Below are 26,271 nucleotides of genomic sequence, written 5' to 3' on the forward strand. Positions count from 1 at the left end.
CCCACTTCTTCGGATGCATCCGAAGAAGTGGGTTGTAGCCCACGAAAGCTTATGCTCTAATAAATTTGTTAGTCTCTAAGGTGCCACAAGTACTCCTGTTCTTTTTGCGGATACAGACTAACACGGCTGCTACTCTGAAACAGATAATTCATTCTATGCTCAAAGAGTAAGGGTGTGAAGATGAGGGAGAATACATTGTATTTTTCTTACAAAACAAAGACAAACTCAGCCTTAACTGTGTGGAATCGTGACCAATGCCTCAATAATCCATTCAAAATACTGCTGCAAAGATCATTTTCTTGATTTACCACATCACCCTCTTTGTGTCCTTCTGCTTGCTTCCCTCCTGTACTGCATCAAACATAATTTTTTTGGTCTTCACTTTTAAGGCTTTTCATGGGCTTTTTTCCTGCCCTGCCTATCACTTCTTATGCTGTTGAGATGTAGAGTTCCATATCTGCTCTGCCAATTATGCCAGCCTACATCACCCACTTCTACTTAAATTTTTGAAACAAGTACCTTCATGCTTTTTTCCAAGCTGCCCTTTGTGCATGGAAAGAGCTCCCTGTAAACATTTGCAAAGCCACTTCATTGTTGGCCTTCAAATCTTCTAAAACTCCTCTCTGTCATGAGGTTGACACAGATGTGACCTCTGGGTTTTATGGTGACCAGTATTCTCATTGTTATCCCATGCTCCTCATTCTGTTTGTAGCCACATGTGTCACATTTCCAGTAAAATAGTAAGCTCTTTGAGACAGGGGTGGTCTCTTCGTTGTGTTTGTACAGTACCTGACCCAATGGGGTCCTGATTCATGATTGGGACTCCTAAGGCACTACCACAGTACAAATAATACATAATAAATTCTAAACCAAGCCACGTTGGGGATATTATGGGCTAAAAAAGTTGGGGTGTTTTGTTTTTTTGTTTGTTTTTTAAATCAAGTGAACGTCAGTTAAATTTTCAAAATACCATAATTTTTTACTCTTGTTTTGTTGTTTGTTCTATTGGAATTTAGTTTACCTGCTTAGGCACTCTGAAAAGTCCCACTTGGTGCTTATCTGCATCTTTAGGCATCTAAATACCTTTAAAAAGCTGTCCCTAAGAGCTCACATTAAACATTACTTGGTCATCTCTATGAACTCATAACAAAACCATGGAAGACCAGACTTAACTTTCCTGATACTTCTAGAATACAAGCGGGGGGGAGGGGAAAACACTTTCTTTATGCATCATAAAGAAACCACAAAGGGCACAAGTCTCTTTTAAATTCCTTTGCATGTCCCCTTTGAACTTTTCCCAGAATGAAATAAGAAATGTGATATAGAATAGTGATCTAAAATTTGGGTTTGACTCATCTTCATTTTTTACATTTGCAGATTTGAAACTTGCAGGCACGCATGCACACACAAAATACTTCCGGGTAAAGAGAGAGACTTTCTTGTTGTGAACATAGTTTTTTCTAGAACATTGTGAATGTAGTTTGGTTAAAATAAGATGTTCATATGATAGAATAAGTGTTCTACAATTGAAAAGGAATTTATTAAATACTTACTACAAAAGTATCTTTTCTTAAAACTCAATAATGACCTTAGCAAAAAGCATTCCTTGAAGTTACTGGCCTTAAGAAGATCCACTATAGCCAGCCAGTCAATTATTCCTGAGAACACCATTCACTTTGACTGTTACTGGTTTATCTCTCACAATAACTGATCCTCACCTATTTTGTATCACTTCTCATTTCTTTAGCCTGACGCTCCTAGAACTGAAAAGATGGCTGTTGATCAGGACTGGAGCAATGTTTATCCAACTGCAGCAGCATTTAATCCTTCTTCAGTGCCTCTTCCCATCAGAATGGGCTATCCTGTGAAGAGAGGAGTACCTCCACCGAAAGAAGGCAATTTGGAGCTTATAAAGGTAGGTGCATCACAATAGTCTTTATATAATTTAGTTTTATTCCAACTCTCAAAGACCAATGATTTGCAGTATGGCTTGATCAAAATGTTTTCTCCAGATAGCGCTTCATACTTGATATATTTATATATACTTCATCCATTTATCACACAATATATTTAACATAATACAACTGTGCACCCAAGTAGCGAATGAAGATGAAGAGATTCAGTTCAGCTTTAGTATCAGTTTACTGTGATCCCTTAAACTTTCATGCGTACAGGGTCTGGTCCTGGTGACTTGGTCTCATAACTTATTAATGAGATTTGTGTTGGGTCAGAGGTGAGAAGAGACACTTGTTTAATCCTCTCATTTGAATCTCCTATCACACACTTGGTCTAAAGACAATTAAGTAGTGAAAGTAGTAGTATAAGTAGAATAAGTAGTAGAAAGTAGAATAAGTAGTCAGACTTGGTTTATTGAGCAAGTTATTGTCTGCTCAAGGGAGTGCCTTCAATTTTAAGTTCACACAGCAGTTTGTTTGTTTATAAGCAAACTAGGTTACTGAAAAATAATCATATTTTATTTCAGATCCCCAACTTTTTGCATCTGACTCCCCCAGCAATTAAGAAACACTGTACAGCTCTTAAAGGTGAGTTTTTGCCCTTTCTTTAAAACAGTCTCCTTGGAATTCTTAAGACACTTTAATAAGTAATTTAATTACACCACTGTGTGGTAGGATAAGAAGACCCACATACAAAGCTTGCTGCTTGTCAGATTTCTTTCTCAATATTGTCCAGTACCATTTTTCTTTTGTCCCATTGATTGGTATGGAATCATATTTCACATAAGTCTATATATTCATGTTTCTTCAACTCTCAGGGAGTTCAGTTTTTTCCCCCAGAAAAGAGGCCACTGGGAGGCTTAATGTGTTACTCTGGGTTGCGATGTATTCAATGTACTGGTGAGATTGCTTTTCTCTTCTGTTAGGCTCAGCTAGTGTAGGGAAATGGATAACCTGATGTCTTGATGAGTATGGGGCTTGGATATGACTCAGTCCAGAGAAAACTACTGCCTGGTTTATGCACAGTGTTTTGTACCAGTAAAACTGTTGGTTAGGACTGCATTTTATTTATTTTTTTTTTTTAAACTGATGTAGGTTTTCTGGTACAACCCCCAATCTGGATGCATTTATCAGTATAAATGTGCTTCTACCCCATTCAGAAGAGGAAGCTATACTGCTATACGTTTATACTTGTGTAATTTCATCCACCCTGGGGTTGTACTGCTTTAACTGTAGCATTTTAGCTATACCAGTATAAGGCCTGAGGAAAGCAGCTGGAAGAGTTGAGAAAGATTGTATACATTCTCCAGCTGAGATTGTGCAGAAAATACAATTTAGTTGTATTAGATGTTTGGTTGTTCTTGGATGCCCAGGTAGTGATGGAGGCCAAGAGTGTGTTTTTCATCTGTCTTTTGAGAAGTGCAACCTATCTTCTTCCAGTGAAGATCTTGCCATAGTTATCCATGCCAATGTCCTCTCAAAATTAATTACTGTTATGTGTTCTGCTTGGTTCTACAACTTGAAATGGCTTGGAAATTAAAACTAATGATGAACGTAGCAGTCCCCTTCTTAGGTGGAGTTTCATGCCAGGGCACATTCTATTGGTGCTATAGAATCTCTACTGTATGCCAGTAAGTTTCCAGGTGGAATTCAAAATGTTGGTTATAATTTATAGATCCCTAAATAGCTTGAAACCTGGTTACTTGAGAGATCCACTTGTCTCTTCCATTCCTCTGAGATCGGTAAAGACATTTCACACGGGAGCCTCCTCCATACAGAAGAGGGATCTACTGGCAGTGTGTTCTCTGAGAGGAATTCTCTACTTTGAAATTCAGGGGTCTTCTATTTTGAAATTTGTTTTTCACCCTCTGCCCAACGCAACAGATCCATGATCTGTTAACTAGAGCTGGTCAGGAATTTTTTAGAAAAATGTCCATGTGCCAAAATAGACTTCAAAACAGAGTCAGGTTTGACAAACCTTCCAACTTCCCCCTCTTCCCCCCCCTCAAAAAAAAAATAAAGTTGAAGAAAAGCTTCAAAATTATTGAAACACAACAATTTGGCTGACCCAAAAGGGAAAAAAAATAGCTTTTTGGTTTTCAAATGTTTTCAGAATTTTGACTTTTTTTTTCCTGATTTGAGATGGGAGGGGAAAAGACTTCTCAAATATAAGATATATAAATATAATAAAATTCTCAAATATTTGTGAGATGGGAAAAGTTTCCCACCCAACTCTGCTATTAGCCTTTAGAGTATTCTGCAAAGCCCATCTTTTCTTCTGGACATCTGGAAAGGGTTCTTCCAGCATTAAGTTGATGAGCTGATTTCAAAAGTGAAGAAATATTGTTGTGATGGTGCTTGTAAACCAATAACAACTTTATGTTTTCATTACGTAAGGGAATATGGTTTCCCTATAAATATACACAAAAATTCTTTAGAACTATAAATACAGGTAAGCAACAATTTTTTTTTTTTTTAAACTTTACTTTTGTATCCCTCAGATTTCTGCACTGAGTGGCCAACTGTACTGGACAGTGATGAGAAATGTGAGCAGCATTTTCCTATTGAAATTGAGACAGTAGATTATGTTTCAGCAGGGCCATCTGTTCGTAATCCCAAAGCAAGAGTGGTGACTTTAAGAGTAAGTACTATATTTTAGTAAACAACAAAGGCATTTTTCAAGCTCTTTCAAGAAGTGTTGCAATTGAGCCTCAAATAAAAGGCAGTAGATTACTTTAAATATAGAGCAACATGTGGAAACTCCTTCATATTAGTATGACCTGTATCATATATAAGTGAGGAGCAGCTTAAAGTAAAGACAAAGTGGCATGCTTCCTGTCCATTCAAACGTTCTGTAAGGCAGACAGAGATACAGTTATTAGCCACATGAATTTATTTTAGAAACACAAATGCCATCAAGCTTGATAAAGTCAAAGTCTTTGTTATTCCTTGGGCTAAGGAATCTTATTTAAGTAATATCTAACCAATGACCGGCATTTTGTGGGCCTGGTATCTTTTAGGACTCATTATTGCTTTTGCACTTTTTCATTTATAACTGTAAGACTTATAATGAGAAACTTTATTATAATGAGTTAACTTATGTTGTGGCCATAGGGATCTGTTTAACAGCTTTCTAATTAATCTCTCATGCTTTCTAATCTAATGTCATCAGGTTAATGTGCTCTGACTCGTGATGCTCATTATTAATTTGCTAGAATGTGATAGTAACAAAAGCTTGGATTGGAACTGTTCCCAAAAACAGAAATCTAGTCCTAGGAGTGCAGTCATTTCAGGTATTTTATTCTTTGTCTTCAAGGTGATTTACAAAGGGGAAAGGAGTTATAGTAAAACAGAAGACCTATGATAATATAATTTTTAATTCTGCCTGATATTTACCCCAGAAATGGCAGAATATAAAGTCATACCTGGCTTTGCTGGAGGACTAGAGCATTTGGTTGATAGCTTACTTAGCTAGAACAGAAAGGGCAAAGTGAGTCATTATCAGAGAGCTTTAATTCACCTGTCTGATAGTTTGATATTCAGGAGTTCACAGAGACAAAACTCTTCTGTTTTATGAGTTAAGCCATGGAAAGCAGGTATCTTGTCCTAGGGATGTGAAAACAGTATAATCCTTCTTGGGGCCAGGGTGGCAGAAATAGTGTTACTTTTTCCTCTACTATTTTATTTTGGGTAAAAGTAGTGTTTAAAAAACTGTTCTATTATCTCAGTGGTCCTAATATAGTTATGACTTTGTTAATATTCCAACACCTACAACTAAATTAAAATGGAATTAAGGTTGTGAATAATGGGGTGGGATTAAAAATATTCCAGAGGTGTTGTCATTATTATCCCAAAAATAAAGCTTTACAACACTTCTGGATTTTTTTCATATGTAAGGTAGAGATGCACAGTTAAGGCATGCATATAACCTTAGCTCTACCTTGTAGTGACATCCTGCAATAACCATATGATTATGATTAAAGCATTTCAGTGTTTGTGGTCCCAGATCAGATTAAATTGATTTTTAAAGATGTATTTGACTTTTTTGTATTTTTCCCCTTGTGTTGCCAATGCAAGGGAGAGTTAAGTTTTTATTGCATGTCTTAAGTGTGCATTTCTTATGATAATATCTTTGGATTTCTGCAGTACAACTGCTAACTCTCAATTTCCTGGGTTTGTAATGGTTTTAGGATAATTAGAGCATTGTTGTGTTAGTTTATTCCCCTCCCCCCCCCTTAAATTACTGAAATCTACTTGTAAGCTTAACTGCATTTTAACTTAATTTTTTTGTCTTGGAATCTTTATAATTGAAAATGTCATACATGAACACTAAACAAGAAACACAGGGAACACTACTTTGTGATGTAGTATTGACATTAAATAATTTTTAAAACTTTAGTTTGAGGGCAGATTCCAATACACCAAAGCTGTGCAAAGCAGATAGCTGGGGGTACTGGTGAATTTGGCTCTTAATTTGCAGTTAATTTGACCTACTTGTGTAGAGGGCTGAATTAATCAGACAGGTGGTATGTGAGGAAGTGGGGGAGAGGGGAACAGGGAGAACCCAATCCCAGTGTCTTTTTGCTTTAAGGTTAGCACTGATGCCCAAGCTAGTATGTGGAAATGGAAGTTTTTAGAGAGCAGCGACAGATGGGCTAAGTAATCGACCAGTGAGAACGCTTGACGCGTGTCCAGTCCCCCTCATATGACTGACTCTTTACAATGAGTAGAATTGTTGTATGCAAATTAGCAATACAGGAACAGTGGTGACTGGTGGTTACAACCCTATCTGTGGCCTATTATAATTACAAAAATATTAGATACAATTATAACAACCTTGGTTATAGCTATGGGCAAGATAAGATTTCAGATAAGTTTAACTGTATGGATGTCTTATTCCGACAAAGAAAAGACTGAGAGGGATGCTAAATTTCTTGAATGACCCTATTTTTAAACTATAAACTAACAGACTTGATTATTCTTTCTGTACTCAAAGTATAAGTGCTGTAATGTTGGGGAGGATATACTGTGTTTCATACATAACAAGGAGGTAGTGGAAAATGGAACTCAAGCTTAACTATGGAGAGTCAAGACCAGTGCCTCTAGTATAAATTAACTTCCCTTGGGGTGGCAAGTCTTTGAGATGCATGAGAAGGGGTATATTTGGTTTTGGAATCTTAAAGGCTTGTGTGTACTTTTTGGGTTTGGGGTGGAGGGGCTTTGGGGTTGGGAAAGTGGTAGTAAGGGCATTGGACCCTGGCTACCTCAACCATGGTATCTCCATTTCCTATGGTTGGGGTGATGAGGATTGGCTTGCATTCTCTCTGAATGAGAGGTGTGGGCTTTAATGGGGGTAATGGAGGGAAATTCTCAATGGTAAGGAAGTACCTGTAGAAGTGTTGTCCATTCATCTATCTTCTCCCTCCCTGTGTGTGGGATTACATCATTTGTTAGATGGCTTTTGCCGCTTGCCCTGCAGACTGATACTTGGGCATCTGGCTCTGGTGACTGCTTACTTTGGAGTGCTGACACATAGCAGCTGAGAAGTTGGAGTGTAGGTCTCGGGTGAAAGGGATATGGAGGCCTGGGAGTGGTTGTAAGAATGAAGGGGATCTCTTGATCCCGGAGGTGATGAAAGCTTTTGGTGTGTGTTTTTAATTCTTATTGACAGAAACCTAAATTGAGATGTTTTATCTGAATACCATTAGTTCTGCCTTAAGAGGCTAGAGTGTTGTAGGAGTTTGAGTGTCAAAATAGTTACATAGACTTTAATGGGTTTTGAGGTCTGTAACTAGCAACGCAAGAGCATAAAGACAGCAGGGCTCAGTATTTCAGTTCAGAAGCTAATCGCCATGTGAAAATTGCTCACCACAGTTTGGGAGATCCAGATGTCTCTGTGCAGCTTAAAACTGTAGTGGTTTCATAGGAAATGGAAATGAACGTGGATAGTAAATTAGCAGTACTCAAGCCTATGTAACATTGCACTTCTAATAACCCCATTTGCCAATCGTGATGTGGTAGTGCTAGCCTCTGCTGCTTGTAGAAATGGGGCTTCAACGGAAGCAGTCTCCCTTGATAAGTGGGAGGAACAGTCTTCCTGACCGTGGTGGGAAGAAGGCTGGGGACTGCCTTATCTTCATGCGTTTGTCTAGACCAGATGGTGGGTGCCTGCTAACCCTTCATTGCAACAGGCCGGGGTGTGGTAGCAGCTGTCATTCCTACAGGAATAGTTAGATGCTCAGTATTCCTGCTGTGGATCCAGGTTTCTCCATAAGTCTGTCAAAACTGTTTTTTTTTTTTCCCCTTTTCCCCCCCCTTTTCTTTTTTTCTTTTAGTTGTCCAGTGGCTAGTTGGCAATATGAAACTTCAGAGTCCTAAATAATGCACAGTTTTCTCAGGGTCTGATTTTATTCTTAAAATCTTAGCCTCAGTGTTCATGGTCATGTCTTTGCAGGGGGAGGAGGGCTGTTTTTATTCTTGCATTTTAAACAAGGTAATTGTGAAATTGAAACACTCTAGTCCAAAATCTTAAAAATCAAATCTATTTATTTATTTATTTATATTTTTAAAGAATAGGTTTAGCATTTTGCTACACTTTAGATTTTTGGAAATGTAAATATCCTTAAATCTCAGTTCTTTCCAGTGATTATTTTTGTTGACATCAGAATCCAAATACTTAGTAGTGATGCAGATCTGATAGAATGCTGTCAGTTACCATGTATTATAACATGTAGAGGTTCTGGGGTTGTGAAATATAATGCAGAAAATGGCTTTTGATGAACTCTCTCTATTTTTGTGGAATGAACTTAGTGCTATTGAAGAGCACTGCATTAACAGACCTACAGAGATTGTCATTTTTCAGCCTGATCTTGAGAATAGCCTTTGTGGCTGAGATATTAGCCCTTTGTCTGAGCCCCCCCAACAGTGGGCGCTGTTGTATGATAAGGATGGGTCCCATTAAAAACTTCAGAAGACCACCGAGTTGTATAATTCTATAGAAGAGCCATCAGATTATGCTAACTTTGAATAATGGTTCACTTTACCTCTGAGCTATCTAGTTCCCTGAGCTATCCAGTTTTTTTCCCCCCTTACCTGCCCATTAGATACAAATGTAGCAACTTGTGAATTGGAACTGAATTTGACTTGTCAGTAACTAACAATTTTGTACTTTACAATTAAGTAAAGTCCTATCTAGCTGAAATGTGTGTCCTCAGATATTAGCATGTGATATGGTGTTTATAGGGCAGCATGTGGATACTTAATAGTATTCAACCAAAAAAAAGAGAGTAAAAATGAAACAGCCAGCCATATGGGCTTACAAGCACTAATGATCATAACCAAAACCTCATTAATGAATTCTGTTTTTAGTGTTCTCTGATTAATCCTCTGACAGCATAATCTGCCTGGTGTGTGTGGGGGGTGGGGAGGTGGGGGGAGATTTTACGGTGGAAAGCAGATGACATTAGGTCAAACAGTGACTGAGATTCTGTCATGAGTTTGCAGGTATTTGCTGCAACAGTCTCCATTGTGCCATGGAATAAAGAAACCTCTGTTGGTGATGTGCAAATTTATATAAAACAAAAGTGCAGAATTGTATTGTTTTTGAAGAAAAAATTGTAGAGGCTCTTTAATACCTTAATTTGCCCCCCTCCCCCCCCTTCCCCCCGATTTTTTTATTCCCTCCTCCTCCAATGCACTTGCTTGGGTCTAATCTCAAATAGGAATCTTGTCAGCTGTTAGTCTAACCTAGTGTTATAGGACTGAAAAAATAATCTGCTGTCATTTTACATCATCCACTATTAATGATACTATGGTTTATAAACATTAACTATTATAAAACAGTGTGGAGCAGTCTATTTGATAGTTGGAAACAGTAAAATTAATATCCTGCTTGAACTAGCTAACTGCATAAATGTCTGTCATAGTAACACGGCCCTGGATGAGCAGAAATAAAAATGAAATCTTTTTTTTAACTTCCTGTAACATAAACTGAGCAGACAGTTAAATATTGCTTATGGAACACAGTAATATGAGAATGCTATAAAGGTGTTTATTGTCATGAGTTTGGGATAATTACACTATGCACATGCGAGTATAACAGATACTGATACCCCACAACTAATGTAGAGTATGAAAAGTACTGCTATGTTACCATGGAAGTGTTTTGCATTGTTGGTAAATAAGAGCTAATGCTTGAGATCTGGGTTGGTGGTTTTCACTATATACCAGGAGGTTCTGTTAAAGCAAGTTAGATAGTCATGATTTTACAGTGCCTATGTATGCTAACATGTTGTTTGTTTGCCCCCCAGTCGCTGAAACTCTTCAGAGTTCATAGCATAATCTGTTCATATAGCTTTCTGCAGCGCTGACCCAGTCTTAAAAGAAGTATTTGACAAAGAATGTTTGTCAAAATTTTAGCCACAAAATACTTAATTGAAGACGGTCATTCAAAAATACACGTTAAAACTGGCAGTAGAAATATCCTCTCTTAACTGTTTTAAATGGTGGCTTAGGGAAGGGTTTTTATTGAAGCTTTAATGAAAAGTTAAACTACTTAGAACTTTGGTTTCTAAGATCTCATTCAGTCTGCTCTTTGTAGACCATAATGATCCAGTGGAAAATCTCATGAGAGTAGAAGTATTTACTCATTACCTTTTTTAATGTGCTCTGTGATGGTATAGCCATTCGCCTGGAAGAGTTTTCATTTTTAAATGGTGTTGAACATACATGAGACCCACTCTTGCAGACACTGATGTCTGTCTTACATGGAGCCAGACCTCTCAAGTGTACTGAATCTTGTGCGACATTCTGAATTTAGGGTGAATTAGGCTGCCTGTTCAACAAAAGGAGGAAATTCTCGTCCCCCTCCCCCTGCCTCCCTCCGTACTGTAAGCAAGAGACAGAATTCACATCTTACATCTACTGACTGCTTTTTATATTTCCATACACTTACACAGCCCTTATTACTAAAACCTCATATCCTGATACTAAAAGGTAGTCAAGATCCCCTTCTTACAAATAACTTTACAGAGAGTGCATAAGGAAATTGCAGGCAGTACTGAGATTAGAGCTCTCTTCCACTCAAATTGCCTTTCAGACTGAATGTGTTAGATACGTGCTTTGGTTTTCCAATCTCCAGTCACTGCACCACATTCCTCTCCTAAAGCAAGGGTGAGAACTCAATATGTCTGATCTCCAAAATTCTAATGCTTGCCTAGTAAGTAGTTTTGTAACCCACAGACTGTGTGAGATGAGTCCCCATCTAGTGGCTAGTCCACATAGAGGTCAGCATTTGCTAAAGGTTTGTAGTGGGATCTGAAGGTCCAGGTTTCAAATTCATGTGGAGGGAATTTACAGTTGCATGTGACTGTGTTTTTTAGTTTTCTTTCTAGAAACTGGTTAATGTAGTTAATAGACAGAACTTGGTTTAAAACAGAACTTACAGTTTAAAATAAAATCTATAAATTGTGGTGTGACATGCAACAAAACACAGGTAAACCACATTCAGGTCATTTGTCAAACATTTTGATTGTGATGTCACATGCTATCAGACTTCCATTTTCTCTGTAAGCCTGTCTCCTCTACACATTGCTAAAATTATAGAAATCATTCTTACATAGTCTGGACATAGAGGAAAACAGACTTCCGCAATAACATTGCCATATTTTCTTAAATCGTAAGACCTCCAGAAAAGGTAACATAGCTTTTGTGTATTTGTAAAAGGTTATGTGAAGTTAGTGCTGTGACATTTTTAGTGCTACTTCCTAACTTCCTTGTCCCTTTTTTCCCCTTGTTGGTTAAAGACATATATTCCAAGTTCTGTGCCTCAGCCATTTTTGAGTCATTAATTTAACCCTACTCCTTATTAATATAGTACATTTTTCCTGAAGTTTGTTAAAGCCTCCTAATTCTTTTAGCCCTTTAGCTAGCATTGACTCAGGGCTAGTCTACACTAGAATCGCTACAGCGACGCAGCTGTAGTGCTGCTAGTGCAGATGCTCTATGCCAACGGGAGGGAGCTCTCCTGTCAGCATAATTACTCCACCTCCCCAAGTGGTGGTGGCTATGTCAGTGGGAGAGCTTCTCCCCCCCCAACATAGCACTGTCCACACTGGCGCTTAGGTCGGTGTAATTTATGTTGCTCAGGGGGGTGGCTTTTTCCACACCCCGGAGCAACTTGAGTTATACCAAAGTAAGCGCGAGTGTGTACAAGCCCTCAGTCTGGGGGTTTTGTCTGCCTTTTCTTGACAAACCCCTTCCTTCCCTTCCTCCCTTTGACTGGGGGTGGGGTGTTAACAGGCCACTGCACCTTGAATGGTTGTAGGGACGCATAGCTCCCGAATCGTCAGCCCACGGGTGCGGCACACTGTTCCCATGGCTACGAGGCCGGAGCGGCCTTCACCCCAGCGTCTGTGTTTGGGAAACTTATTGGCTGACCTGATCACCACCCTCGCTGCTTGCTTTCACGTGCACAAGATATGGGTTTGTTATCTCATGTTGTTGTACACTGTGTGCTCCTCCTATGCGCAAGAATTTAACCACTTAGAAGTGTTGTAAATAGGGAAGTAAAAAGAATAAAAACACCAGTGAAAAGTTCCTGGGAGGCTTTTTGGCTACCACGACCTGGCGTTCTGTCTCCTTTCCTTTCTCGTCGCCACAAATGGTCCCTTGAAATATGTGTCAACTTACTTATACTAAACAATCTGTCCCATCTTGTATTTATCTGTGACGCTGAGACTGTCTACATTACAGCAGCACAGCTGCACCGATGCTGCTGTGCCACTGTAGCGCTTCTGGTGAAGATGCTTTAAGACGATACAAGAGAGCTCTCCTCTTGGCTTAATAACTCCTGCCTCTGCAAGAGGTGGTAGCTATGTCTGCTGCAGAAGCTGGCCACACCAGTGTTTAGATTGGTATAACTTTTTTGCTTTGGGGTATGGATTAGTCACACCTCTGAGCGATGTAAGTTATACAGAAGTAATTTGTAGTGTAGACGTAGTTTCCCAGACCTGAAAAAAAGCTCTGTGTGAGCTTGAAAGCGTCTGTCTCTCACCAACAGAAGTTGGTGCAATAAAAGATATTACCTCACCCACCTTGTCTCTCTAATATCCTGGGACCAACACGGCTACAACAGCACTGCATCTTCTTTAATTGTCAGAGCACATTCTGGTACTCTTAGTGCACAGAAGCAGGGTCCATGTGGCCAGTTAATGCACAGCAGGCTAGAGCACCATAGATTTATAATCCAGCTTGCTGCGCACAAAGTCACCTCATGGACAAGCCCTAATTCTGATCTTTGAACAGTTCCTCAAAGAGCTACATTGGCTGCTGCTTGTTCCTTGCATTGTTCCTTTTCAGAGGAATTAGTCCATTGCTGGTTAGCAGTAATGCCTTTTAGAATTCCTCAACTGCCTTTCACACTGGTGGATTCTAATCTGTCCTCCCATCGCTCCTCAACAAAAATTTGTCATCCTGAAATCTAATATCCTTGTACAGGTGCATTCTGTGAATCCATTATTTTCTAAAGTGAATTCAAGTACTTTATAGCCACTAGTACCAGTTTATCATTCTTTCTTGGGTTCTGTACATAATAAGTAGATTCAGGTTGATTTCCTCTTAGCTGGATTCTTCTGCTTGTGCATTGTAAAGCTATTTTCTATGCATCTAAGGACTATAGGCTTGATGCAGGAACTACTGTGGAAAACTCTGTGGCCTGTGTTAAACAGCCTATATGGTCAGTATCATCTAGCCATAATATCTATGAATATTTTTGATGCATGCTTGTATTTGTCAGTTGGGTAATAAAAATCCCCCAATAAGTGTTGTGGTATTTTGGAGTGCATCCTTTTTAGTGTCGTCCTGTTTTTTAGACACTTAGGACAAGCATCTTTGAAATATCTGAGTAGTAATCCTAGTGATCTGCAAAAGATACCTGTTGTTTGTTTTCTCTGCATCTGGATAAAAGGAAAGACTGACAAATTCACCCCAAAACTCTTTGTTCTCAAATGGTTCCTTGTCTATATTTTAGATATTTTTGACAAGTAATGCTTTTAAAGAGAATTCTATGAGTGCACATATCTCAATTCCTGGCTTTTAATTCTTCAGTAAAAGATACTGTCTGTCTAATTCTAAAAACATCTTGTGTGTGTATGTGGATTGGATCTGCAAAAGAACTAAAGATGTTTTCTCTTGTACTTCAAGGTTAAGCTTTCCAAATTGAACTTGGATGACCATGCAAAGAAGAAGCTCATTAAACTTGTAGGAGAGCGGTACTGCAAGGACACAGATATGCTTACCATTACAACAGACAGGTATGGTAACACAAGAAAAATGTCTGTGGCATTGGCCCTATTGGAAAGTAGTGAGGGCCTGTTGCACTAATATGTCAATTTGTCTTACTAAATTCGTGTCCCTTTCTGAACTAAAATCTACTGATTAAAGGCAATTACAAGTATTCAGTTTGCAACTATATGTTTGTAATGGCAAATCTTATAAGTGTCTAAAGTATCACCAGGTGCTGGAGAAATGCATATTTGTAAATCATTATTTTAAAATTATGTTTAGAAATGTGTGACAATGGGATTATATGAATTTTACCAACACTAGAAAGAGCATCAGGCAGAAAACTAAAAGGGCTTTGTTCCAATCCAAAGATCTCTTCAAAACTCTCATCTATTTATAGGTCACGAATCATTGTAGTTATTTATAGTTACATTTCAGCAGGTTGCCCTGGAGGAGCCTGTTTTTTGTCTCTCACTGCGGCATTTAAGAGGATAATCCAAATATTAAGTTGTTTATAAACCAAAATATCCTACAAATTCAGAATTTAATTCAGTAATGGGGTAAAATCTGTTGATATATACATGTTAGTGTTTGTAAAGCACTACCAATATAAAAGCACTAACTAGGTAATCTTCAGAACACTTATGCACATCAGCAGTATTATCCTCATTTTACAGCTGGGGAAATTAAGACACTGAGTGTTGCTCAGGGTTCCATAGCAAGTTACTAGAGCCAAGTTCAGAGCCTCAGAGTTCTGGCTTCCAGTCCCATATTCAGTCCACTTGATCATGTTACACACACACACACACCATTTTTTTTTTTTAAAGGTATCTTTCAGTGGAAAACTACATAACTGAAGTTAAAATAAACAGAAGGTGTAACTTTTTGGTCACAGGCCTTTGTATTCCAAGTTGTTAACGAATTCACTATCTGTTACAACTATTATTTATTTAATACAATTTTGTAAACATCTTTACTGAAACTGACTTTGTAGGTTATTTGATATTAGTAGCAAAATGTTAACTTGAGGTCCCTTCTGCCAGTCTGCAATGGCTTCTGTAATGGAAATTAACAATCTCATACTGGATTTTGAAAGAATAAGACTATAACCTTGATATCTTAGGCAATGTTAATTTTTAACCTCTTAATAAAACAAATTCTAATGTCCAAGGCTTTGAAGGAAAGCTTTTGCTCCATCTACAAGGCCTTCTACATTGGCCTAAGGTACACTATTCAAACTGCTCTTTGTAAAGTGCTGTGAGGTATCTTGAGCATGAAATGTACTAGAGCAAGTTACACTCAGTTCACTTAAGGGATCTTCCTTTGTGGAAAGAGTATGGGCAAAAAGTCTTGGGGCTCTTTTTTCCCCTCTCCTTTTTGTGACTGTTGGTTCCATCATGATCCTTAATCATTTAGATGGGTGCTAAAAGTGGTTCCGTTGAGAGCAATCTCCTACTTTCTACGGTTAGACAACTTAGTTAATGGTAAAGGGTTGTGTTTGCGTGAAATTGAAACAGCAAAGTAAAGACTTGTCTTGATAAGATTTTTGCCTTTGAGTTCAAGCAGCAGTTCTTTGAGTGATTGTAGACATGTATTCCACTCAGATGTGCACATGCCCCTCGCACTAAAGCCAGAGAACTTTGCCTAGCAGTGCCTGTAGGAGTGGTACTCATGTCTTCTCACCCCTTAGCCTATTTAAGGTCCTGTCACCTCCCTAGACTATTTAAGGGCTGTGCCACTCTGACCCCTTCAGCTCAGGCTTTATTGTATTTTATTGTATATAGTTAATAGTTGGTCAGTATTGTTTAGCAATACCCCTAGGTTTAATTTGTAGTAGTTATTTAGGATAGATAGTTACCCTGGGTAATGCCCTCATTTGGGGTTTAAACATTCTGTCGTATGAGGTGGATATCCCCAATAGCGACCCTCCACATGTGCTATTTGTTATGCCTGGGAGAAGAGCATGTTATAGAAAGGTGCTCCATCTGCAAAGTGTTTCAAAAGGGAATGCAGGTGGAGCAGTCCATGAGGCCCACTTTGGCCCCGGGGATGTCCACAGATCATCCAGCTCCGTGCTCTTCTTCGGAGCCGACACGAGATGCTTCTCTGGGTTCGAGGTCCACTGCTTCCCTTAGTCCTCTGAGAAAGAGGTCCCACAAGACTGACTGAGACCATTCCAGAGGTCAGAGATTTTTCTTCATCTTCCAAGAGGGGGGGCTGACCAGCACCATGATTCCTCCAGTATGCCAGATGGAGTAGGGTCGCCTAACTGCTCACTGGTACTGTGCCAAGATCAGTTGGACATAGTTGGTGTTGATCTCAACAGCACAATCTCTGTGCCATTGGCCTAGCAGACAGCATCAGATGTACTCTGCCTCTCTGTTCCTGATTCCCCAATAATTCAGGCGCATTCAGCTGCCATGGCATCTGCTGCTTCTGCTGTACTCTTGGCATCATCTGGTCCCAGAGTTCTCGTTCATCAGTATTGTATACCACACTGCCTAATGCAGTAGGGATGGGGCCTCTGACCTAGTATGTACTAGCCACCCTGACCCTTATTCCCAGTTGCCCACTTGGAATTCTTGGGATGTTCCTTGGTGTATAAGATCCTGTTCTTCAAAGTAATCCAGAGGAAGGTTGCCGATTCTGGCTAAAATTTATCTTCCTGAGCCATCTCTATTACAAGTACAATCTGAGGTAATTCCTCCTGAGCTGGTTCAGCCTGATGCTCTCATGCAGGAGCCTCCAGTGGCCCCATCCCCTTCTACTTCCTGCTCACCTGATGACTCTCTGATACTGGACTGTTCTTCACCTGTGCCTGAGGATTTTAAGTTATACCAGGACCTCCTGAGGCACATGGCTTCCACCTTGGGCATTTAAGCTGAGTTTGTGCAGAATACACATAAATTGCTGGATATTCTCAAGTCGTTAGCTCCAGGAAGGGTAGCTTTCCTGATAAATGAAGCTCTCTTGGCGCCTACCAAGTCCTTGTGGAATATCCCAGCTTCATTACCACCTACAGCAAAGCTCTCTGGGAAACAGTGTTATGTTCCTTTGCAGGGTTTCGAATGCTTCTGTTTCCATCCAGTTCATAGCTCGCTCATGGTAACAGCATTAATGACAGATCATGACACGGGAGATGTAAGTCCACCACCAGGGACAAAGAATCTAAGAAGATGGACTTGATGGGGAGAAAAATGTACACAACTTCATGATTGCTACTGCGTGTTGCAAATCAGCAGGCACTGTTATCTAAATATGATTTCATCAATTGTGTCACTATGTTCAAACTCACAGAGAAGTTGCCAGAAGTGCCCACTTAAGAGTTTACAGCTTTCGTTGCAGAAGGTCATCTGGTAGGCAAAGCTTTGCTGCTGTCAGCCCTGGATCAGTCGTAGACTTCTTCCAGAGCTATGGGATCAGCTGTGACTATGAGGAGGGCCTCATGGTTGCGAATTCCGGAAGATCTCCTGATGTTCAGCAGAGCATAGTAGACTTAGCTTTTGATGATTGGCTTTTGTTTTAGTAGAAAACTGATGAGACTTTACATTCTTCGCAGGACTCTCAGGCTCCTTTGTTGGGGGTTTATACCTGTGACGAAGTAAGGAATTTTCTTAATGGTTTGCATGAATACTGTGTGTGTCTCAGTTTCCCTGTGTGCTGCATGATTAATGAGGTGGTGGGGAGAGGGTGTTTGTTGTTGCAGAGGAGGTGTGACCTCGCTTAGCAGTCAGGGCCCCGGATAACGACCTGGAGATTGGGTACCCTAGCAACTGGTGACCAGAAGGCTCACCCCATCTTGGAAGTCAACCAGTTCTGACCAGTGGGGGAACAAAGGGGGAGAGGGATAGCTCAGTGGTTTGAGCATTGGCCTGCTAAACCCAGGGTTGTGAGTTCAATCCTTGAGGGGGCCATTTAGGGATCTGGGGCAAAAATCTGTCTTGGGATTAGTCCTGCTTTGAGCAGGGGCTTGGACTAGATGACCTCCTGAGGTCCCTTCCAACCCTGATATTTTAAAAAAAAAAAAAAAAGACGAGAGAGGGCCCAGGTGGCATTTTTACCTGGGACCGAAGACAAAGGACGGAGGAGGGGCTGTTGGAGAAGGTGATAAAGGATGATGGGCTGGAAGGAGGGGGCGGCTGGACTGGGGACTGAGAGAGCAGCCTGAGCCCATCAGGACTGGGGCAGACCCAGATAGACTCTGGACCCGAGGGCCCTGAGAACTTCCTGTGCTGGGTTCAGACATTCAATAAACCCTTCTGTTTTAAGCTGGCTGAGAGTCACTGCAGTCTAGAGATCAGGGTTGCATTGTTGCTTCTGGGTGTGGTGAGTGGACTCCCTGAGAGGGCCCATAGCGAGAGAGACAGGTGTGCAGAAGGCTCAGAGGTACAGTTCCAGGAGGTGGCAGGGCCAGAGGGCCTAGCCCCAGAGAGAGAGTGCAACCTTCACGGAAAGCTGTCACACTGAAGAGGGTTACTCCGAGGGACCATATGGAGCTGAGAGAGCACAGGGCCTGTGAGTCCTTGATCATACTCCAGCCACAAGGAGGTGGCATTATAGAGGTCAGCAGTAATAGCATCAATATCACTCTCAGCTATTTTTCTGGCAGTTGTTCTTCCCTGTTATGCAGCAGGACTTATCTAGTAGAGGACGTGGATTGTGGAGGAGAAATGGGCCTTCTGGGTCTAATTTCAGCCAGCTAGCTGGTCATCCTTCAGTGAGCAAGCAGCCATTTTGACTTTTAGATCCAAGGCAGCATTCCAGTTGTGACTTCCATGCCTCTATCTGCTCAGGTTGGGGACAGGCTGTCTTGCTTTATCCATGCTTGGGATACGGTAATAGACAAATAGGTCCTAAGCACCATGAGATCGGGTTGTGCCATTCAATCTCTGTGCATCCCTCTTCCCTACATTCCTACCCTTTCCCTTTTCAGAACCCCTCTCACAAGCCACTGCTCTTTCAGCAGGTCCACACTCTGCATGCTTCGGAAACTATAGAAGAGGTCCCTCTGCAGCACTGGGGAAAGGAATTCTATTCCTGGTATTTCCTGGTCCCCAAATTCAGAGGAGGGATGAGACCTATTCTCAATCTCTCCTCTCAACAAATACATCAAATATGGGAGACTCCGTATGGTCATTCTAAGCAGCTATTCTTCTGTGTTAAATCACAACTCGCTTGCTGGCCTGGATCTTCAGGATACTTACTTCCACATGGTGACTTTTTTTCCCCAAGCCACAGGAGGTTTGAGATTTGTTGTGGCAGGTGAACATGATCAGTACACAGTGCTACCCTTTGACCTGTCCCCTCTTCCTTGCATTTTTACCAATGCATGTCAGTCGTGACAACATACCTCAGAAAAAGAGGAATTCATGTCTTCCCGTATTTGAACAATTGCATAGTGAGGGGCAAGTCAAGAGAGCAAGTCCTCTCACCTGTCCAGTTCACATTATGCCTTTTTCAATAGTCTGGGTCTGATCTTGAACAAGAGAATGTTGACATTAATACCATCTCAAAAAATCAAGCTCATTGGGGCCCTCTTGGATTCTACAAACTCAAGGGCATTTTTGCCAAATGAGTGATTCCAGGCAATTAGTCACCTGTCTGTGTCTCTGCTCTCACGCTTCTGTTCCAATCTGAGTGTTTCTGAAGCTGTTTGGTCATATAGCCAAACCCTTATTTGGACCTGCATGCAAGATTGCACCTTTGTCATCTTCAAGCGTGGTTGAAGTTGATCTATCACCCAAATTGTCAAGCATTGGACTGTCAAGTTCGAGTGCCTCCAGAAGGTCTGGATTCTTTCCAGTGATGGTTAGTTCAGAGCAGTGTATGCCAGGGTGTTGCCTTCGCTTGCCCCCACCACCCCGGACAGGACCATAATTACCAGTGCTTCCACAATAGGTTGGGGAACACATCTGGGGGAATTGGAGGTACAAGGTTTGAGGATGGAGCAGGAAGCATCTCTTCATACCAACATCTTGGTGCTTTGAGTCATTTACAATGCCTGCAAGGTATTTTGAGTACAGCTCAAGGCTGTAGCAGTTCATGTACCCACCACCACCACAATGTATTATGTGAAGAAGCAAGGGGGAGCTTGCTCCAGTCAACTTCATCATCTCTTGACAAAGCTCTGGCAGCTCTGCACTCAAGATAACATTACTCCTGCAGTTGCTCATTTACCAGGGGCCCAGAATTACTTGGCCAATTGTCTTGGCAGGAATTTCTCCTAGAATCATGAGTGGTCTCTGAAGAACAGAGTGCTGAGGTCCACCTTTGCATCTGTTTGCAATGAAGGACAACAAGCAGTGCGGGTCCTGAGCAGGTCTCAGTCCATGTTCCCTGAGCGATTCATTTAATCTGAATAGTGGATCAGTCCTGATGTATGCTTTCCCCTGATCCCAGTCATTCCTGAGATGAAGCTGGATCATAAGATTGATTCTCATCACACCAGCTTGGCCAAGATTGCATTTATCTGTGATGTTTCTTTATGAATGTTTGCAGGATTGCTACTTGGTCTTCCATACCTACTTCTACCAAACATTATGCTATCACATCTGTGACCAAATCAGATTTGAATTTTGGGAAGGCATTCTTGCAGTTGCTCTTTAAAATAGACTCCAAGCCCCATCTCCTCTTGATACTGCTTTTGAGCCACCTGAGTGGAATGCATGTCTGCAATCACTCGAAGAAAAGATGGTTATTTACCTGTCCTGTCACATTATTCATCAAGATGTGGATGCAGATGTTTATTTCACAACCAACCCTTCATGAGAGGTCAGGATTGTGTTGCCCTTAAATAGCTTGGGGAGGACCTAAAAGGCCAGTGGTTATGAGCACCACCTGTACAGGTACTGCTACGCAGTGTTCTCTGACTTTGGTGCACTGGGCCATGTGCACACCTGAATGGAATACATGTCTGCACCCACATCTTGAAGAACAGTTACAGTACAGATAAGTAACTTTTTCGCTGATTAACAATGATGCAACTTGATCAGTATTCAGTTATAACACACATAGTGTTTCAGTGTGTCATCAACAGTTTACTAGCTTGGATGCTGACACTAAGCTCTCTAATCATGGTTATCAATTATGAATTTTAGATACTAGCCTTTGGGAAGTTCTCATCAGAATTGTAAATAATGATACATCTAATTTCACCTGCAGAAGTAATTTAATTTATTTTTCCAATAATCTGGCAGCTTCAAATTAAAAATTTATTAAATATCCTTTCCAAATGGCTTGCGGTGTTCAGAACAGCTTCAGACAAATGTCATGGCCTCAGCAAAGTACATAGCACAAGTATTTAGTTTTGCTTAAGGAATAAAAAAGCTTTTAATATTTCTTGAACCTTTCTGCTACAACCTGTAATTAAATTGAATTTCAAAACCCTTCTTTTTTTTTTTTTTTTTTTTTTTTTTTAATGGAGATATCCCATCTCCTAGAACTGGAAGGGACCTTGAAAGGTCATCGAGTCCAGCCCCCTGCCTTCACTAGCAGGACCAAGTACTGATTTTGCCCCAGATCCCTAAGTGGCCCCCTCAAGGATTGAACTCACAACCCTGGGTTTAGCAGGCCAATGCTCAAACCACTTCTTTGTCAGTCTCGAGTTAATTGAAAGTAAAAGTACAACTTAGCTGTGTTCAGAAATATGAAGCAAATTATGATAAATTCAGAATTAATCATGGACACCTACATTTTGTGTATTTTGTTTGGAACACTAGTTAAATACACTACTTCAGTTACTGGTTTATGTATATATCCCAGACTTTGTCCAAACATTGTGAGGGTTGTCATCCCAATATTTCTATGTGGTGACAACACTGATTCCTAATTTTATTTCCCATTTTATTCTCAGTACTGTTGTTAGTACATTCTTTGGCTCATGCTTTCTAGGTTATTTTGTGTAACTATTATGTCCTTTAAGTTTTAGTGGTTGTAGCTTATTAGTTGATTGAAGCATTTCTATTAAGGTTATTTGTTTTATGAAAACGTCTTCCACCAGGGGGCTGTAAAGAACCTCCAAGTGCAGGAATGGAAAACAATACTCTGTGCTGATTATGTTTTTGAGGAGGGAGAGAAATCTGTTATGTTGGGATATCACAAGACTTACATTAGTTTAATATTGCTTTTTTTAAAGTTTAGGTTGTTTTCCTGATGCTTAGTTTTGCCTTCAGTGCAGTTCTCTTTGTGCTCAATCTTATTTTTAAGAAATAACTAAGAGTCAAACTGTTACCTCAAAAATCCCCAGTTAAAGATCCTGTGAAGCAAGATTTTATATGTTCTCAAAGCTGCTTAGGTGATGATAGAGGCAGGCTTCATTTGGTGACAGAGTGGTTTGGCCCAACTCCCATTTAGAGGCTGGATATTTTTTAATTACACTAAACTAAAAGCAAGCCCTGGGCACAAATAGAGGGATTGAAGGCTTCTGCAGCTATTATGAAAGTAGTAATGTAAACAAGGTTTATGTTCTTTGAAGAAATATTCACTCTTTAAATAGTGAGAAGTTAGATTCAGTGTTGCGGAGTAGGGACAATGGTTGGCAAGTGTTTAAATCCAATTTAAGCTAGTTTAAACTGTAGATTGTAGACTTTACCTTTGTGACCATTGCTAACATGCTGTGATCGTGATGTTTTTCATGCTTTGGCTGTCCAAGTATCTGGTTCTGTAATTCAAAAGGAGTTGTCCCTGTGTTGAGCATCACCAATAATAAGTTTCTGTGGGACAGATGAGTCAATTATACCTGTGTAACCCTGTGGCTTTTAATGAATTTGCACAAGTCTTGCTGCTTTAACTTGATGAACTGTTCTGTTAATGCAGAAGGCATAGAAACCAACACCCTCAATCTTAATTCTGTCTGCTCTACAAGGTTACTGGAAATTAAAAGCCGCAACAATTAGCAGACATGACTCCAGATGCACAAAAAGATTGTGTTCCACAACCATCCTGACAGAAGAAATCCTGCCCTGGTTTAAAAACCTCTGACCTGGCTTTGCAGGTACTTTAAGCCCAGGCTAGCTTAACCAGTTGTGGGTAAAGGTTAGAGCCCAGGCTCCAGTTTAACTCAGGTCATTGTCACCTGTCTTCTTTTGAAGTGAGGATACAGGCAGTCAATCGAGTGCTGATAGTCCTCAGTGTCTGTCCCGCAGTTCCCCCAAAGAACAGACAAGTTCTTCTGCAGTTGACAGGAAAAGAATCCTAGGTTGGCTTAGCACACAGAATCGTGGGTGAGTGCGGAAACAGAAAACACAATAATGCAAGTAGGACTTTCAGTGTGGGGATCCTTGTGCCCAGACCCGGTTGCCAATCACCTGCATTAACTGTGAAGACATACTCCACACTTAGTCTCTGACAAAGCCTCATCTTTGTTACCAGACAAGAACAGGTTGACCACAATATCTTTTGTAATGAAGAAATTTTCATTTCTCTGAAATCCCTTTGTCATCAGTTAGCCCCCTTGCTCCCTGGTATCCCCATGCTTCTCTTGTAGGCATCCTGTTTCTAATACTTACAAAACTTCTTGCCTCTTTTTTTTCCCTTAGTTATTTTCTTCCAAAATTCCCTTTTGCCCATCTTACATTTTTTCCTGCCATAGTTGGTTCCTTTTTATTGGCTTCACTTTAGCTGGATTTCAATTTTTGAAGGATACCTGTTTGGCTCAAATACTCTCTTGTCCTTTGCCATTTAATCGTAGTGTGATTTGGGGTTTTTTTTTCTTTCCTGCTTCTTTTTTTAGGGGACTTAGGGGGGCATGCCCCCTATACATACCTTCTGTGATTCTTCTAGGGAATGCTTAAGTAATTCCCTTGCTGAGTGAAAGGATTTTAACTTCCTCACTTTATAATTTAGGGTCTTTTCAGGTAGCCTGCTATTATAAATCTACTCCCACTGTTACTTAGTGGGTCAACTATAATTACTTACTGACTCCGCTCCTGTGTTTTACTTCGGACTGATTATGTGGCATAGCTATTCCTCATGTATGCCATAAGTAGCTTTTCCAAAAAAGCTGTCATTTTAAGACATTGAGAAATGGCTTCTCTAAACCTTGTCCTGATATGACACTGGTACACTTTCTGTAAGTGGGTACTTGAAACAAGCATTATTACTAGTTTATTAAATTTTAGTTGTCTCTAGGCTCTCTCTCAATATTGCACATGCAATATCGTTCCTGATCCAGAGGCTGGTAGTATAAACTTATTAGTATGTTTTACATTTTTAGGAATTAAGATTTTTATGGATACCATTTGTATTTCCCTTTCCATTCAAACTTTTAGAGAGGTTGGCGGTAACTTCTAGGTATAGTTGGGTCCAACGCTGGAAAAATAGAGTAGGAGGGGTACTACCTCCCCTGCTGACACCACCTCCTGCCTTATGGAGGGAGAGGGGAAAGAGTCACTGGCTGCTGCACTGCCTACTTTGCTGAACTGTGGGACTACCTGAGAGCTTGGAGCAGAAGAGGTGCTGTACTGGCCCTACCTGAGCCCAGGAGATCACTTAATACAGAATGACTCTCCTTCCTGCACCCTCTAGTAAATCAGTAGAGAAGGGAGAAACTGATGATGAGCACCCCACCTTTCAGCCTGGAAAGAAGCCCACAGATACGTTGCGGGAGTTGGTGTGAATGAGAAGGAGAGTTGGAGGCACAGTGTGTTTAACACCAGCTTCCTCAATTAAAGGATTGTGACAGCCTGTCCTAATGTCCTTATGTTATTTCTGGAAGTAATTCAGTCTCCCTCTGGACCTCCAGATCAGCATCTCTGGTTTCAAGGTGCATTACTTGTGTTCTGAGCTCCACAACCCTGTTTGTGCCTGATGCATACGTAAAGCACTTGGCCATGAGGCAAAAAAGTGCACACCATAGTCTGTGCAGTATCCTTCCCTTTCTAGCTACTTACACTTGGGAGCATCTTTCTCTAACTTTGGTATTAGGTTGATCTAAGTTTTCTTACGTTAGAAGCTAATGTTTTATTTAATGTTTTATTAGTTTTTTCTTCACTCACTAACTGAACAATATACTTTTCTCAGTACCAGAATCTCATGCTGTTTACACTTACCTGTACTCGCTGAAAGCAGAATTTCATTGAAGACTGGCTCTGGCCAAGAGTGTGCAGAGACTTGAATGGTTGCTGAATATGTGCCCCATTGGTTCTAGTTTATTGTCATAATTTTCTCCCAATAAGCAGATGCAGATCAGTCACTGAGGGAAATATTTCCTTGACATCACACTAAAAGCCTGAAAATCTGTATAAATCAAATTTAATTCAGAAATGTACAATGAGCAATTGACTAGGAACTGAAGTGATACAAAATCTTCCCAGAGTCTGGGGACACAGATTAAACAAACAAACAAATCTTAACTATGTATTCTTAAGTTCCAAAAACAGAATAGCGACTATTTCAAAATGCATCCTTTGTTTTTAAATTTCAGGTGTCCATTAAGGAGACAGAACTATGACTATGGAATCTACCTCCTCACAGTTTTGTACCATGAATCGTGGGTAAGCAAATGAATGTATCTAGCAAAATAAACAGTGCTTTTAATTCAGAAAAGAGAACGCTTCACCTAGGACCACATTTAGTTAAAAATCCTGACTTGTGTGGTGGGTGGAATCATTCTGCAGCTTCAGCATGCTTGGAAGATTTACAAAAAGCATAATAGCCCTGTTCTGTCCAACGTGAACCACAGAAAGCACTTCTAATACCTTTCCAGGATGCCACAATTTTATTGTTTACCTGACTTCATATGCCCACAATAAATATCACCTCACAGGAGGTCTTAGAAATAAATTCCTTTCTTCTGACAGGCATTAGGAATAATTTTGATTGCATTTATCCTGATGCAGTATTAAAAAGCTAAACGGAAATGAAACAGCTTTCCATAAGATTTCAACTGGCTATTAAATGCACACACTGAAAATTGATAAGAAATCAGTGTAAAACGTTTGGGTTTTTTTAAATGTGGTTTTATAATACCTGATTATCTTAACCCAAAGCAAAATACAGAGAAGCAGGAAACAAAATAATTTGACAGATTTGTGTT

At 40.2% G+C, this 26,271-nt stretch overlaps 1 protein-coding gene across 1 annotated transcript in view; it reads left to right on the forward strand.

The window, feature by feature from the left end:
* Positions 1 to 26,271, forward strand: part of MRPS35 (mitochondrial ribosomal protein S35) — a 56,058-nt gene that overhangs the window by 5,541 nt on the left and 24,246 nt on the right. The window contains exons 3-8 of the mRNA XM_024198652.3: positions 1,748 to 1,915; positions 2,483 to 2,543; positions 4,457 to 4,596; positions 14,157 to 14,266; positions 17,797 to 17,838; positions 25,660 to 25,729. Coding sequence (XP_024054420.1) covers positions 1,748 to 1,915; positions 2,483 to 2,543; positions 4,457 to 4,596; positions 14,157 to 14,266; positions 17,797 to 17,838; positions 25,660 to 25,729 — 591 coding nt within the window. The remainder of the gene's footprint in view (positions 1 to 1,747; positions 1,916 to 2,482; positions 2,544 to 4,456; positions 4,597 to 14,156; positions 14,267 to 17,796; positions 17,839 to 25,659; positions 25,730 to 26,271) is intronic.

This window comes from Terrapene carolina, unplaced genomic scaffold (genome assembly GCF_002925995.2).
Source record: "Terrapene carolina triunguis isolate 2854851 unplaced genomic scaffold, T_m_triunguis-2.0 Scaffold112, whole genome shotgun sequence".
NCBI classification, from domain to species: domain Eukaryota; kingdom Metazoa; phylum Chordata; order Testudines; family Emydidae; genus Terrapene; species Terrapene triunguis.